The sequence below is a fragment of the Eurosta solidaginis genome, chromosome 4 (assembly GCF_040869045.1).
Source record: "Eurosta solidaginis isolate ZX-2024a chromosome 4, ASM4086904v1, whole genome shotgun sequence".
Lineage (NCBI taxonomy): Eukaryota > Metazoa > Arthropoda > Insecta > Diptera > Tephritidae > Eurosta > Eurosta solidaginis.
The window spans coordinates 116149307-116166603 of NC_090322.1; the positions used below are offsets into that span (position 1 = coordinate 116149307).

The window sequence follows — 17297 nt, forward strand, 5'->3', positions numbered from 1 at the left end:
TCCATAAAGTGATCGAAAAATGCTTCTCAGTTTTTGATCATCAAAAGTATTCATATTTCATCAGATGGAGTAATCAAATTGTATTGATTTGTACGGAAATTCAAAATTTAGTCACCTAAATGCTGAGTGGGAAGAAAGCTAAACCAGATAGAATATATAAATCCGCCATTTTTGTACCAGGTTTGTCGAACCGAGTAAAGCATTCGAATTTGTACCACAGAGAAAAATTTCAAATTGCCTTCACATACATATAATAACACTTAAAAAAAATATTTACTAATACAAAAGACGGGTCCCACGTATGCAATAAGGTATATGTGGGGACAAATAAATCCAAACTAAATACAAGAATTTCCGCTCACAAATCAAACATAAAAAAAAAGGGACCACACTAATGATAACAAAACGGCCCTCACTCAGCATTGCAAAACAACTGGACACTTTCCCGATTTAGATGAGGTAGAAATTCTACAACAAGAAAAACATTATACGAAACGCTATATTTTGGATATGCTACACATAAGGCCGCGGCACAATGACATTTTTCCTATAGATGCGATTAACACAAGCTTATGCATTCCAATAACATCGCCACAATCAACCAAGATTTTGTGTTTGTAAATATGAAGTAACTTCAGACTTGGCAATTGAAGTTTATTTCGCCTTGCCCTTTGTTATACAAAATTTCGCGTAGCACTGTTATAAACATTCTCCCTATACAACAAAAATACTTGCTAACAAATTTTGTGTCGTATTCGATTGTTATATTGCAGTTTTTAATTGCGAAAAATGTAAGAAAAGTTACCAACCAGTGGAAAAAATAGTTGCACTTGCAAACCTAAAAAATGCGAAAAGCACAAAAGGAATGCCAAAAATAAATAAATTCCGTAAACTAACTGCTTTTAAAAGTTATTATTGTGCAAGTTTTTACCTATTTTTTCTCTGTTGATTTCACAGTTATTCTTGTACTCCTTAATTGACCATCAAGTTGAGAAATAATATCATGAGCCAAGTTTGGGGTTAGTCAGTACAGTTTTCGAAACTCCGTTGCATTTAAGTCGCATGTGTTATCTACATACTTCTCTAAAAAGGTGTCTGTCCACTGGCGATGGACTTAGTAATTCTTCATCTTGTGATAAAACGTACGCCAAGTACTCAAATGCCATTTCATTTATAAATAAAGCAACTTTTCGTGTTTAACTAATATTGCCAGTAATATTAATTTCGTGATTTTAACGCAACCAATTTACTTGCCGTTTATTTAACAACGCAGCTGATCGTCGATAAATGAATATCGATACAAATTGGTTACTGAATAACGAAATCGTTACAGTTATCGATTCGCAAATAAAGCGATGGCAAATGTCGTTAAAAAAGTTAGTGAATTCCACTACAGTATTTCCATTAGGAGACGAATGTAATTTTCCGTTGTATAAATATTTTCTAAACGTTCGATCCACGTATTGTCCTGCTAGTTCGGTAAATTTAACCTTTTCATCTCTTATTCGCACTAAATTTGTGTACACTGTATTATGGTTATTTTTTTAAAAAAGGTTTACCAGTGATTTGGATTCGACATATTGTTCACCAATATGCTGCTATTTAATACCAATGCAAACAAAATAATTATTAATAACTCTATTTTTATTTTTTCCTTATTGAAAACAAAATTTGTAGTACTAAAGGTTTCGTAAAACAAAGCAATGTTTTCAAACTATGTCATAATTTTTGCAAAAAAAAATAATTTTGCCCTGTACTTGAATGTCTTTTGAATCTATACCCAAAAAATTTTCCCAATTGGACGCTTTCTTTCGGATAAACAATTAATTTCCGAAAACAGTCCAAAAATATTTAATTGCCAATTTAAAAAAAACCATGCAGAATTTTGCACCAAATTCACACAGTGTTCTTCTCGACCACAAGACTCGGCGCTGACCAAATATCATCGCAAAATATTGACTTTGGTGAAAACGGTGCTCAGATGAAAAAGCCTTACCCAAATGTTAAACTCATCTACATATACGTATGAAAAACTGGGCCCGAATTACGTATTCCGTGAACTGAACACTCGTCTCTTAAAAGTACTTATTTGGTATTACGTGATACGTGAACGAATAGCTGCTATCGAAATTCGGTATTATGTGTTCAGTGAACGTACACAACAAATCGTAAACGTCAAAAAATTTCATACGATAGCAAAAAGACGTTCGAGTGCATTAAAAATTGGTTGTAGTTTGAAAATTAAACGAATTAATTTATAGTTCTTACGTTTTAAATTTGTTTTTAAAAAATTAAAGTGATCTTAGCACAACTAAAAAGAAAAATTTTATCAAACATAAAAAGGAAAATTTCGAGTTTAATAATGTATGTAAATAAATATAAAATTAGTTAAAATTATTTATAATATAAAATGTTTGTTTCCCCAAAGGACGAATCTAAATAAGCTTAATTATAAGCAAAAGGAGATGATGGGAGAATTTATGCAGCAGCACCCCAACCTGGCCAAAAACATCATACCAAATTGTGCCCAAGGAAAGGCACAACGATTGTGGGAGGATCTATCTAAAAAACTTAACGCTGTAGGCCCACCTATGAAAGATGCAAAAATGTGGAGAAAGGTAAATCAAACAACCGATCGGAACACTCATCGCTTGGTATGATAATTTGTAATTCTGTGATATTTATAATTTGTAGGTATATGCTGACCAAAAATACCAAGCGAAGCGAAAACTAACTTTTAACCGGAGCTCAAAGTCTCGGACTGGTGGTGGACCATACGAGGAGAAATTGATAACATCAGCGGAGGAAAATATCATTGAAGCAAGCGGGTTAGAAGCGACGGTTGAGGGTCTGCAAACAGTGCAAACCTGGGGTAACATCTCGAAGGGTTTTTCTCAACACCTTTTTGAATCTCCAATCGAAGTAAGCAAGGACTTTGACGAGATTGAGTTTTTGCAGGCGGAGATGCCTTCAGTTGAAATTGACACAAACAACCCAACAACTTCGACACGGAAGATCAAAGTTTCTGATTATGACATTGAAGAATATAATGTCCCGTCCACTTCGAAGAGGAGGAGAAAAGTATGTGAGGATCCAAAATTAACACTTTTGGAGCAAAATTTAAAATCCGCAAATGAGGCAAAGCTCAATATGGATGACAAGCTTGGCAGACTCGTGGATATTCAAGAGCGGATGTTGCAAATCCAAGAGCGGACGCTACAGATCAGGGAAGAAAAACACAAACGTTTTTGTGCCCTGCACGATTTAGAAATAGAACTGAGGAAGCGGGACTTAAATCCATTTTCCGATTCCGAATAAAGGTATCAAATATTGTACACCTGTTTTCGCCAATAATTTTCATCATATTTAATTTACATAGTTTTTTTTTATATACATAACTAGCCTACCCGGCAGACGATGTCTTACCCGAAAATTGGTTTTCCTACATTTAAAAAGTGAGCCCCATCTCCCCTCTTCACTCTCAATCCCATTCTCTTCTACTATATTTTTCTTCTTATTCTTCTCCCTACCTTATTCCGTTTATCTCTCTTCCGTTCCAAAACGTACCCCACTCCAACATCTACTCAAACTCCCTGTCCCTCTAACTATCCCACTCCCATAAACATTCCTATTATCATATCCACTCCAGCTCCCATCCCAATCCCACTCTCCAACCTCAATTTCTTCAGATATGGAATCCCCATACCAAATATTGAATACCTGTTCAAAATAATTTCGGAAATGTAGCGAATTAAAATGTTTCCTGAAGGGGGCGTGACACCGCCCATACGTTCTGAGGCTGTACAAAGTTTGCCCGGTCAGCTAGTTATTAATATTTTTATTACATATATACCCAACAATCAAAGTAAACGTAATGTAAATTTATAAAGTTTTCTCAAACAAACACTAAGCTTACAAAACGTTGATTTTTTGTTTACAAATTGTTTAGAATTAAGCTTGAAATAATCGAAACGGCTTACTTCTAAGCCTATAAAAAAAATTCGAAAAGAAAGCTTGTTATAAATAATTTCCCAAAACTTTTTATAAATGATAATTTTTATTTCAATCATTTCAATAATATTAAGAAATACATAGGTGTATGTAAATTTACATATGAATTAATTCTGAATTTCATTCATATATTAAATAAAGAATGGCTGCATTTCGAATAAGTTGTAGGCGAATCCAGGAAACGGTTTAAATGCAGCCATTCCCTCTCATGAAAATAATTTAAAATTTTCGAAGTTGAAAAATATTGGCAAATAGTTCTGTCGTCTTTTTTGGAAACATTTACAATTTACTTTCACAGCTAATTTGCATATCAACGTTTCTTCACAAAACTTATAAAATGTTTTCTGAAAAAAAAAAAATATATATACATATATATATTTAATACTGGAATCGTTTAACACAACAAGTTTACTTTAAATTACTTTTCAAAACATTTACAGAAATGCCTGTTGGGTATGTATATAAGAACTGAAATTAAAATGTTGAACCTTATTTAAATCTTGAACGAAAAAATTTCCATAGTTTTAAGGGATAGTATTTATTATATAAATATATATATACATTTATTGAATACAAAAAAATTATTGAACTCCAGTCATATTTTTATTTTTTAGTATAGTTATTTTTAAATACTATAAATTTAGTTATACAAATCATGTAATGATTTTAGCTAATAAATAAAAAAAAATTCTGATAAAAATTGTTATTCTTTTTATCTCTTATCTTACAGGTGCATATCGTTAGCTTAATTCACAAAGGCCCTAACCAATAGATTTTTTACAGATTGAAATGTAACAACAAGTAAAATATTTGCCACGATGAAAGTTGGCGTTATGTTAATATACAAGAGGTGGGAAGATCCCAACTTTTTTTCTTGGAAACACGGGGTGGCGCCTTTAAAACCTTGTCCCAGCTAATTTCGTTTCAATTAAATTATTTTCGTTATTTTTTTAGAAAGTTATATGTCAATATATAAGAAGATTAAGCCAGTTTAAAGTTTACAAATTCTACGAATTTTTTCTTATATGTTTCCATTTCGATTTCGCACTCTTTCAATTTATCGTCTCTAAGCACGTCAACTTCATCTTTAAGCTGTATTTACTCAGAAGTGTTTTTTTTTTTAATGAAAAAAGATAAAATTAATACGTGAATGAAAATAGCAAATATTTGGTTGCATTATAAATATGGACGATATTTACTATCAGATCGTCATTACGCTGTTTTATTATTTGAATTTCCTTTTCTTGCTGCTGAACCTTAAATTTCAGGTCCTCTCGTGCTGCATCTGATTGTATAAGGTCTTCTTTCATTCGATCGAGCTATCGACGAAGTTCACAATAACGTACAGAACCAGCTTGAACTGGACCCAGTGATACACGATCATTACCAGTTTGAGCAGTTGTATTTTCCAACCGATGAACTTCATCCTGCGGTTATTAAGCTCTTGTATTTTAGATTTTTCTTCTATGAGTAATAAAATCTGTAAAACATGAAATTTAAAAAAATAACATTTTTTAAGTAAAACTCAATTCCACCAAATACCTTTTTATCAGATTCGAAACCCTTTTGAGGCAAAGCATCTCCCCTTCCTGTAATATTTTATAATCGAAATTAGCTATACTTGACGAACTACGAGATGAACACTCTCCATGCCAAGTTGACTCAAGATCTTGCAGTGCTTGCATTATATTAGCTTGAAGTGATTCCACTAAGCACGTTATTTGTCGTATATAATCTGCTTGGCAGCACAATTTACTGCGCAACCTAGTATAAGCTGTAAAAAACGCTCGAGCAGGAACGCAGGATCACATTTTTCGGAAATACGTTGAGCATCAGGTTGAGGAAAATCTGCTAATGAATAACTTAATACATCGTTGTAATAATCATGTACACCTTCAATAACTTTCTTTAAATTGCTCATCCTCAAGCGTTAATTTACTACTGTGCTTATTTTGGACAACCAAGCATCTGTAAACATAAAAAGATTATTATAGTTTATTTAGTTATTTCTCCTGAATTTCTCACACTTAACTGTAAAAACGTCTGGAGCAAATTGGTGTAAGGCTTGTGCCGGAGCCACTCCAGGTAAGTTCTTAACTTACATTGCCTATATTATGTGTAATTGACACACTTTTTTGAAAAAAATTGCCAAAATATTTCATCTTAAGCCAAACTTACTAAGAACTTCAGATAAGACACCTGTATATTAACTTTTGTGATTGGCCATTTGTATTTTAATTAAGACGGGATTGCTTTATTTGGTTTCGAATATTTTGACCAATTCTTAAAATTTGTGTATGCTCGCCTATATCAATATCATTCACAGCAACATCATTGGCAGTTACACTTGGTTGGTTAAAAGGGACTTTAAATTCCATACATATGTTGTGTAGAGCTGCGCAAACGTTGGAAAACATTGCCACCTTTTGTGGGGTATATCTTCCGCGCTTATCGTTGCATAGTATTTTCCACCGCCCTTTGTAAATACCAATTGTTCTCTCCACCATACATCTGGCTTTTGAGTGAACCGCATTAAATACACTCTCACTTGAACCCTCCGCAGGATTTCTGTATGGGGTTATACACCAAGGTTCAAGTGGATAGCCGGAATCACCTAATTAAATGAAAGTAGAGAATAAATGCCCATAGTTCATACTAGTTGACTAAAAAATACATACCAAGTAACCACGAATTATTGTTAGAATTTATTTCAAATTTCTCTTCTAGCATTATTCTTTGCTCTGATTGCTTCCATACAAAGGAATCATGTGCAGCCCCTCCATATCTAGCATTTATTGCATTAATTTTGTATTGGTGATCGCATATCTGCAGCAAGATACGTGTTTATACGGATAAAATAATTCTTTCGATCGTTATATTCTTCGAAGTTTATATTTAACTTACAATCATTACATTTAAACTATGAAATCCCTTACGATTAAAAAACATATGTTCGTTTTCGCTGGGTTTCTGCAGGCCAATATGGGTACCGTCAATACATCCAATTACTGTAAGAGGGAAAAGTTTGGGCGCATCCAAAAAAATTTATTTAATTTTCTCACCTCGTGGTATCTTATACTTCTCGTAGAACCATTCCATACAGCCACTCAAACTCTCCAGTGTAAAACGGATATGTTCTGGACATAGATTTCTTTCTATTTCAGTCACTACTATGGTGCTCAATTTTGAAACCAAGCTTTGACTCATTCCCATAAGGTAATCGTCCCCTACCGCCCGCTGGTAACTGCCACTTCCAAGAAACGAAAGCGTTACTGCCAACTGGAGGATGGGCGGTGCAGCTGCTGAGGAATGGCAATTGAAATTTGTGTTCCTCAGGACATAATTAAATGCTGCTTTATTAAGACGAAACCTTTTAATGAACCTAAAAATTAGCCAGTTATATAAACGATTCGGTAACAGTTCACAAATGTTCAAGTTATAGTGAAATTATAAACGAACTTACGCTTTTTCAGACAAAGAAAGAGGATTGCTTTTGTCTCTTAGCTGGCGTCTTACAACCTTCTGGTCATGCCCATCCACGCCTTCGTCGGAACTTTCTAAAAAGAAAAGTAGTTCCGGCTCCATATTTTCAACTCTAAAAAACTACAACGTTAGTTTTCTTGGTATTTCTTGGAGTGATAGAGCTTATTGGTTAGGGTGAAGTAGTGGTATAACAAAAACTAGAAAGTATCAACATCTGCATCCCTCCTGTCACCTAATACCCCAGTGTATACCGCCCTGAAATCAGCGCACTACTCACCGGAGAAAATTGCATAATTCTAGGCAGGTCCCACCACGATCTATGGCATTCTGATCTACAGACGGACAAAAAGGCGAAATAGCGTTCTACTAGATAAAGACGGTCAACTAGGGCACGTTACTGCAAGACCTGGAAGGGTCCTCCCTTCTTCCAAGTCTCAAAAGGTTGACCGCAAATTATGTCTGGTCGGCAAGCATCGGTGCACGTCAGGAACATAACATCTAAACCCAGAAGAATTAAAGAAGGGGTACCACAGGGTGGTGTCCTATCCACACTTGCACAATAATGACCACAGGCCCACTCATCGATCTCTCCGGTTATTTCGACTTACCAAACCTGATATTGTCACCGACCAAAGCATCGGCAACCTTATTTACAACATAGACGCGCCAAATGTGGCCCACATTCAACATCCACGATGATAGCATTACGCTACCGGGTGCCTTACGCCCAAAACTTTGGGAAGAATGGAACTGCAATTTTTCCTAATATATATAACGTCATAATAAAATCTCTTACCGGCATCACTTTGGGTAAAGACAAAAAACGCTTATTACCACTTACAAAACAATTGGCCGGCCGTTTGCATGCTACGCGTCCCCGATATGGTCGCCCAGCCTAAAGGTTACTCACTGGAAGAAAATACAGGCCTGGCAAATTACTGCCCTCAGAACCGCTACGGGCTGTCTTCTTATGTCCCCAGAACACCACCTAAACAATGAGGCGAGAGTACTCCCCCATTAGGCACAGAAATGAAATGCTGAACAAACTGTTTCTGTTGAATATCAATCTCAACAGATATCTGATTGAAGAGGCCACACCGCCAGGGGCTTATGAAGTCATCTCCGGAAGCATTATGAGGAAATACGGCACCTGAGAACACAACCGTATGAAGCAAAAAAGCACAAGCAGATCCTCAGAGACTTACACAAACAGGTGTCGGACCTCTATGCCAGGAATTGTCCGGCGAGCCCAGTTCTTAAGGAAAAATACCCAGAACTCAAAGAAGAGGAAGCACACTCCCTGGCTCAACTTCAATTGAATACTGTAACATGTAACTATCCAGATTCAACCCCGACATTAATAATGTATGTCTGCTTGCAGTGTTTCCCTACATGACACCAAACATCTATGTCATTGCAATGTGGAACCAACGCCTCTAACACCCCTCACTCTGCTCCACCCCTGTTGAAACTGCAAGTTTCCTAGGACTCCCGTTAGAGCCTATTGATGACAATTTGTGAGTGGTCGCACCTAGTGGATACGGCGAAGCAATGCTACAACAGCAACCACGTAAAGGAAGCCTAGAGTACCGGTTCTTCGAACACCTTATAAAAATTGTTGGTAGATTTATACATCATGACACTGCTAATACGCGTTCAAAAATATCGACAGAGGTTTCAACGCCGACGCGTCTTGATATCAGTATTAATAATCCGAAACCGGAAAAGACAAATTTTAAGTCGTTCAAAAGATATTAACGAAAAACCGAAAAATGACCCACGGGTCCCTCCGAAACCGGGGGTGGGATCAACAGTATTTTTGCGCAGAACACCTTTCCGCATTGGCGGCCTTCGACCCCGCTTATAAAAAATTACCCTGGGTGGGTCCAACACCGGTTTCGACACCAAAACTATATCCGCGCAAAACACCTATGTTCACAATTTTTTTTGTGGGTACGCAACATTACAACAACCACATGAAAATCGCCAACTTCAACTGCAAATACCTCCAGACAGAGATACAATTTGTCTTATTAATACTGATGTCAATACGCGTTTCACAGCTCTCTCGATATTTTTGGACGCGTATTAGCAGTGTCATGCTGTCTTATAGAATTACCAAATTGTTGTCATCTTTATTACAATAACGAATAATTACAAGAGGGACGACTGCTAATATACTTCTAAATATATCGTGAGGTGGCAGAGAACGCGCCTTAAACCCTCTATCATTGATCCGAATGCGAAAAAACCATATTTTGAGTCTATCCAAAGATATTCCCGAAACCCCGAAAAATTACCCATAGCATTTGCGCAGCACACCTATATGCATGGGCGGGCTTCGGCCGCGCTTATAAAATACTACCCCGGCTCGTGCAACACCTGTTTGGGGTCAATATTAAAGCCGTGCAAAACCCCTTTCTACACAATTTTTTTTGGTAATAGTCTAGTTGAGGGGTCGACTGCTAATACGCTACTAAAAATATCGAGAGAGGTGTCAAACGACGCGTCTTGACATCAGTATTAATAATCCGAAGGCGGAAATAAAAATTTTAACGCGTTCAAAAGATATTAACGAAAAACCGAAAAAAGACCCGGTGGTACTTCCGAAACGGGGGGTGGAATCCATAGTATTTTTGCGCAGAACACCTTTTTGCGTTGGCGGCCTTCGGCCGCCATTATAAAAAATAACCCTGGGCTACGCGATGCCAAGTCCGGGTGTGTGGTATAACCGTGGCTACCGCCACGGTGATGCACAATTTTTTTTGGGGGTACAACACAACAACAACCACATGGAAATCGCCAAATTCAAATGCAAATATCTCCGGACAGAGATAAAATTTTTCTTTTCCGCCATCGGATTATTGTTGTCGAGATTAATACGCGTCGTTTGACCCCTCTCTCGATACTTTTGGTAGCGTATTAGCAGTCGACCCCTCAACTAGACTATTACCTTTTTTTTTATGTGACCATGTCGTTTGACGCCTCTTCCGATATTGTTGGACGAGTATTAGCAGTCCAGCCCTGTTTTAAATTGTTACATTTAATATTTACATATAACAAAGAGCACATAAATCTCTATTCTATGCATAAGGGGAATGTATTCCAGCGTAAGCGGCGTAGATGGTAATCTTCCCGCAGGAACAATTGTTTGAATAAACTACGGTAAAGGTCTAGTTGAGGGGTCGACTGCTAATACGCTACCAAAAATATTGAGACAGGTGTCAAAAGACGCGTATTGACCTCGACAACAATAATCCGGGGTAATAGTGCAGTTTACGGTACCCACCGAAATTTGCGCCAAAATTTTCGAGTGAGGTATCAAAAGACGCGTATTCACGTCTAGATCAAGAATCCGAAAGCGGAAGTTAACTTTTTTTACCCGTTCAAAAGCTATTAACGAAAAACCGAAAAAAGACCCGGTGGTACTTTCGAAACGGGGGGTGGAATCCATAGTATTTTTCCGCAGAACACCTTTCTGCGTTGGCGGCCTTTGGCCGCGCTTATAAAAAATAACCCTGGGCTACGCCTTCCCAAGTCCGGGTGTGTGGTATAACCGTGGCTACCGCCACGGTGATGCACAATTTTTTTGTGGGTAAAAACACAACAACAACCACACGAAAATCGCCAACTTCAACTGCAAATATCTCCGGACAGAGATAAAATTTTTCTTTTCCGCCTTCGGATTATTGTTCTCGAGATTAATACGCGTCTTTTGATAGCTCACCCGAAAATCTTAGCCCAACTTTAGGGTGGGTACCGTAAACTGTACTACTACCTAATCCGGCAACTAGGAGGATCTCTCTACCACCTCGTATTTATATTTATTGTTAAATCACTGTGCACTCATCACTATAATTACCTGCGTTAATTTGTTGGAATCAGCACTTGTTTTTTCCTTGTTGATTCCTTTAAAATATTTTTTATGTATTTATTGCACATGTAATTTTTTTGTAAATAAATAATTTGTATTATTTACAAATAGAAATTGACATTTAAATGTCAAAATATCTATTACAAATCACCATTCAATCTATTACTGTCTGTCATAAATTACGATACGTTACTGAACGTACCTCATAATACCAATATTGCCATACGTACGATCAGTCACGTAATCTTTATTCGTACGATTGCCGTTTCGATCACGGAAAACGTAATTCGGGCCCTGCTTATGTGACGGAGCTAATAATCAGCATTGTGAATTATGACCAATTGTGTTATCTTATCTGTCAACTGCCTGACAGGCTGTTCAATATGGCGACTTTTCAGCGTTTTGACAGGCTGTTGAATATGGCGGCGCCTATCTTCAGCGGTTCATAGAAAGAGAGACAGAATGAGACAGCGATAGTCAAATACAAATCAAGTGATCCAATCACTTTGGAATTTTGACGTTTTTGCAGAAGATATCACACTTAAGCCCCCATTACTGATACTTAGCATAGACTTGACTTGACTTGGCGTAAACTTGGCAACTTAGCCACGATTATACTCCACTTGGCGCATAAAATCTGGCATCATAATCAGCGTTGAAATTTATTTTTAAATAAATGTCAATTTGTATGACAAAATGTCAAAATGAAATGGAAACAAACAAATGGCATCTCAAAATGTAAACGTCACTTAGAACTTACATAGAAAATCAAAATTCAACAGACTTCTAAGTCAAGTTAAGTTTTGAGTAATCAGAAACATGCAATGTTAATTTAACAGAACTGTAAGTGACAGTTCGCAAGCCAAGTCAAGCCTATGCTAAGTATCAGTAATGGAGCCTTTAGTCATCATTCACAATGACAATCAGCACACCCAATGATAAACGCATAGAAGATAGCGCATTGCGCATGTAAACATTAGATCAGCTGTTTTTTATGGGCAATTTTTTACGTAATTTTCCTTTAGCTCTTGTTTTTCTCTCTCTCTTTCATTCGCTCAAGCAGTCAAGTGTGACGTAGATGCGCAGAACGAAGCAATTTTGAACTCGTGAATGCGCAATCTGGGTATGTGATTTGTGCGAACCCTGCAAAAATCGTTGGATCATGTGGTCCACTGGAGTACTTACCATTATACTCCACTGTAATGCAGCAATGGACCAACTCATGTTTCTACACGAACATCCCTGCAAAAATCGCGAGTACTCCATGCATGCATGTATGGAGTACTCGCTATGGACCAAGCGAGTACTCCAAAATTAACCACAATTCATACAAAAAATATGGTCCAATTAACATTGCGATGTCCTAGGACTGGATCATATACTCCAGCTCCGCATTACATCAGAGTAATCCATGGAGTACCCACAGTCCAATAAACATCGTGTAGTGATTACAATCGTTAAAAACGAGCAATGATCGGCTTACAATGTGTTCGTGTAGAAACATGAGTTGGTCCATTGCTGCATTACAGTGGAGTATAATGGTAAGTACTCCAGTGGACCACATGATCCAACGATTTTTGCAGGGGTGCTCACGCATACCAGTTGCCACACCATTCTTTCATTTTGGACCAAAATTCATCGGGAAAAGAACCAAATATCCAAAAAAAAGGACCAAATTTTTGTTTTATTTTATACAAACAATTCGGCAATTCACAATAATGTCGTATTCGTTGTAATATATAAAATTTTAGGATGCTTCCATGGTTTCCTATATAAAAATTTACTAAACATAGTGAAGAATTTGCTTTAATTCAAACTGAATAAACAACATGTAAGGAAGGCTAAGTTCGGGTGAAATCGAACATTACATACCCAGCTGGAAAATTACAGCTTGCAAAACTTTTAAATTACCTTCTTTTACAAGTGAGCGGCACCACGCCCATTGCCCAAAATTTTAAAAATTCTCTGCGTCATAAGGTCAACCCACTTACCAAGTTTCATCGCTTTATTCGATACCAAAAAACTGGTCTTGGTTATAGTCCGATTTCGTTCATTTTAAATAGCGATCTGAAGTGAGTGCCCAGGAACTTACATACCAAATTTCATTAAGATACCTCACGTGAGCTCTGCTCAGCTGAGTATAAAAATAAAGTGTCCTTCAAAGTTTTATATTTTCACATTTCTAGGATAAGTCTATGTCTTTCACTTACTAACCGTTGTGGACCTAATTTGGTCACAAAGCTCTTAGTTCCAACATTATGTTGTTGACTGCAATGAAATAAAATGTATATCGCATTTAGGTTTTAGTAAAGGAACGGTTCAAAAATAATAAAAAATAATAAAACTAAGCAATTTTGTTAGTGCTACTTTTATAGATGATTATTTTTTACCTTAACGTTTAAACTTCATATCAGAGCCTAGATCCAAAAAATGTGAATTTTGATCTCAGGTCACAGGGGTTAATGGGGTTCTGCTAGCACCTACCGGAATAATTTTTCACAAAAAATTTGTTCCGAATTCAGATTTCTTTGGCATTTGCTTCAAAGGCTGAATACAAAAACAATTCTCTTTAATTGCAATTCTTTGTACATTTATAAAGTTATCGCCTTCAAGGAGTATTTATGCCTTCTAGTTAAAATATGTGTTTTGTCAAGATATTTAGTTTTCAAGTACCTTGCGTGGCTTAACAGCACAATAGTCCTAAATATCGACGTGTCAAACGAGAATTAATGCATAATTTCTTTGTAAACATTTTTAAAGTGTTGGGTTCACGGCAGAGTGCTCGCTATAAGCTATGCTAGGCGGGAATCAAATTTTATTTTCATACATTTTACAAGCTTGAAACGTTTCTGGCACTGTGACAACTTGTACAATTTTCTATAAGAATTCATTTTCATAGCTTTCTACTTTATATTATAACAACGCTTTTGGCTTCCACTCTGTCGTCAGCCTTACTTTTTGTTCGGTACGTTGATATACATAGTTATTCCTTCACAAACTCAATATCTCTCGGTATTTTGAAATAAGTGAGTGGCAAGTACACTTAATATAAAACAAATTACTTTCATCCTTTTACTTAGTTTTTAACTCATTTAACTTCACGGCCATCGTAATGGCACACTTGTTATTGATATTAGAGAAAATTGCAAAGTTTACACACGGTGATGGTTACTAGGGCATGCTTCTGAATCTCACTTCTTCATCAGCTAACTTCTAGCATTTGAAATACATACTTTTAGCTCTACTAGTTACGAAAATCTTTCGCTAAGTGTTTGATAACCGATCGCAATATCTAATTTTTATTATTATTATTATAAACGGCAATGTGCAATGTTATTGTTCTGGTACATTTTATTGACTGAGCAAATTTTTGTGGTAAAATTCCGTTAAAGCAAATTCAAAATTATTGCCCCTATTACGGTATACAACTCAACTTAGTTGGGTTGTAATTAAAACAACTCAACTCCTTTTTGGTATTACGAATTACAACTTATTTCAGTTGAAGTTGAATTGGTGCTGCTAACCTAAGAAAGTGAAATTTTGACAGATAAATGAACAGCTGATCATTTTGTGGCGAAAATTTAAGCATTTCAAAAGTGATTTTGTTATTACAAGATATTATATGATATGAAATCTATTTTATAATGGCGAAAATGTTGGTGATTGACATGTCGCGAATACGGAAAACATTCGCGTGATCATTTCAATCCCTTGGAACCTAGCACCAAGTAAGAAAATGTTTAAGTGACAAATGATGAACTTCAAATGAAGTTATTTTGCAGATTTGAAATGAAGCATTTTGCTCATTATTAAACAAAATTAAGGACCATTTCCGCACATGCTTGCGAGGGAAGGGTGTACCCCTATTTTTAAATTATGCGCCACAATCAGATTCGTTGCTGATGGCAGCTATCAAAAATGCTGTGGAAATGATTTTGGTGTTGGAATAGTTTTAGATATTATTGAGCAGCATATTTGTGCGCAGTGGATTAAAACCCAAACAGCAAAAATTGTATTTTACTCTAAAACAGGATTCCCAGGAGTAGTGATTAGTATCAATGGGACTCATGTTCGCATAATTTCACCTATTTTGGCTCCATCCGGGCTGCGGCCAGCCTCGTCCAACCTTGGATTGTCGCTCCATAAAGTCAAATAGTTATTCAATGTTATTCTTCGTTTAAACGTTTTTTTTTATAAATGTGCACAAAATTGTTGATTATTGTTTGATTAAAAAAGGTTTAACTACCGGCTTTAAATTTTTTGTTTTTTGTAACGATGTATGTGCGGTACAACTGAACCGGATAAAGATGGCTGTTGGGATTTCGGGATTCCCCTGGCCACCTGTGGATTGCTCCTCCATAGCTGGGCCTCGAGTCAGCTCAGCAAACGTTGGGCGGACACCACGTCTTGCAGGGTAGCAAGATCTTTCTGGCCGAAAGTGGATGGCAGGAGGTATGCTGAAATAATTGGGTTCACTAAGGCTCACCTACACGGCACTGTCCCACGGGTATCCATGCGGTACGTCTCAATATACTGGAAACTCCATCCTGCTGCAGCTGAGGTGGAATCACCAAATCACTTTACTTCGTACTTCGGTCGCGGCTCACTTGGATCTCCCGAGGATTTATCCAAAGTTGAGATCGGTATCATTCGGAGCTCTATCGTTGCGCTACCCAACGATTCTCTAAGTAGCTAGATCTAAGTCACCGTTATTTTTGGTGTATATGGTATCACGACGGACCTTCGTGTTGTCCAAGTGAGCTATCCTTATCAGGGCAGCTACCACCTAACCTAAAATAACGTTTTATGAGCCCGTGCACCATCTAACTCTTATCAAAGGTGGTATCAAGAGACTCGTTTCGATCTCCGTTTTTAGGATTCAAAAGCGGAAATTAAAAAATCGCAAAATATTTACAAAAAACCCACAAAATAGCCCGAGAGGGTCCGAAATATGAGGCCCGATCCACAGTTCTTTTTCACAAAAGATCTTTCTGTGTTGGCGGCATTTGGCCGCGATTTGTAAAAATAACCCTGGGTGGGCCCAACGCCTTTCTGCATTAGTGTGTACAAAAAATCTGGCAAAATACAACCATATGAAAATTTGAACCGTAATGATATGACAAAAATTAAATTTAAAATTTTTGTTTTCGGATTCTTAAATCGGAGGTCGAAACGCGTCTTTTGATACCAACCTTTAAAATGTTTGTTAAAAATTAGGTAGTGAACCGTCTTCTAAAACTTAAAATTTTTTCAAAACAACTGCAAAATTGTATGAGACAACTGCTAGTAATCAGTTGTAAGATTTTCAAGTCTTTGACGACTACACTAACACAGGAATGTAACCGGTAATGCCACAAAAAGTTGTTAGACTAGACAACTCGACCGACGTTTTTTTTGACAGATTGAGTTGCAATCTGTAATAACAAATTGCGAAATTTCATCCCAACCAGAGTTGAGTTGTAAACGGTAATAGGGGCATATATATGGGTTAACGAATGTGTTAAACATTTTTTGAGCAATATTGTTTATTTTTACCTGAGTGAAAAAGGAATAAAAGCAGGCTACTGCCTAAAAACGACCAAAATTTAATGCCCCTATTACCGTTTGCAACTCAACTCTGGTTGAGTTGAAATTTCGTAATTTGGTATTACAGATTACAACTCAACCTGTCAAAAAAATTGTCGGTTCAGTTGTCTAGTCTAACAACTTTTTGTGGCATTACCGTTTACAACCTTGTGTTGGTGTAGTTTTCAAAAACGTCAAAATCTTACAACTGATTACTAGCAGTTGTCTCATACAATTTTGCAGTTGTTTTGAAAAAAGGTAACGTTTTACAAGATGGTTCAACACCTAATTTTTAACAAAAATTTTCAAAGTTGGTATCAAAAGACACGCCTCCATTTTTAGAATCCGGAAACAAAAATTTAAA

At 36.6% G+C, this 17297-nt stretch overlaps 2 protein-coding genes and 1 pseudogene across 5 annotated transcripts in view; 1 reads left to right on the plus strand and 2 right to left on the minus strand.

Moving 5' to 3' along the window:
* The window catches only part of LOC137250188 (uncharacterized), a 194398-nt gene that overhangs the window by 147423 nt on the left and 29678 nt on the right, over positions 1–17297 (minus strand). The window lies entirely within an intron of this gene.
* LOC137250185 (putative transporter SVOPL) overlaps positions 1–17297 on the plus strand; it is a 181182-nt pseudogene that overhangs the window by 4491 nt on the left and 159394 nt on the right.
* LOC137248134 (putative nuclease HARBI1) lies at positions 5699–11371 on the minus strand. Its single transcript, XM_067779006.1, has 7 exons — positions 11357–11371; positions 7475–7568; positions 7074–7393; positions 6916–7019; positions 6690–6837; positions 6044–6625; positions 5699–5979 (listed from the first exon to the last, which is right to left on the minus strand). The coding sequence occupies exons 3-6, from the start codon at positions 7222–7224 to the stop codon at positions 6246–6248; spliced, it is 783 nt and encodes a 260-aa protein (XP_067635107.1). The 5' UTR covers positions 7225–7393; positions 7475–7568; positions 11357–11371; the 3' UTR covers positions 5699–5979; positions 6044–6245.

Excerpts from the sequence above, each read along its gene's own strand:
- LOC137248134 (XM_067779006.1), bottom strand. The coding sequence starts at position 7,224 with ATGGGAATGAGTCAAAGCTTGGTTTCAAAATTGAGCACCATAGTAGTG. Across the intron at positions 7,020-7,073 it reads GAAGTATAAGATACCACGAG|TAATTGGATGTATTGACGGT; the intron begins GTGAGAAAATTA and ends TCCCTCTTACAG. Across the intron at positions 6,626-6,689 it reads CAATAATTCGTGGTTACTTG|GTGATTCCGGCTATCCACTT; the intron begins GTATGTATTTTT and ends TCATTTAATTAG.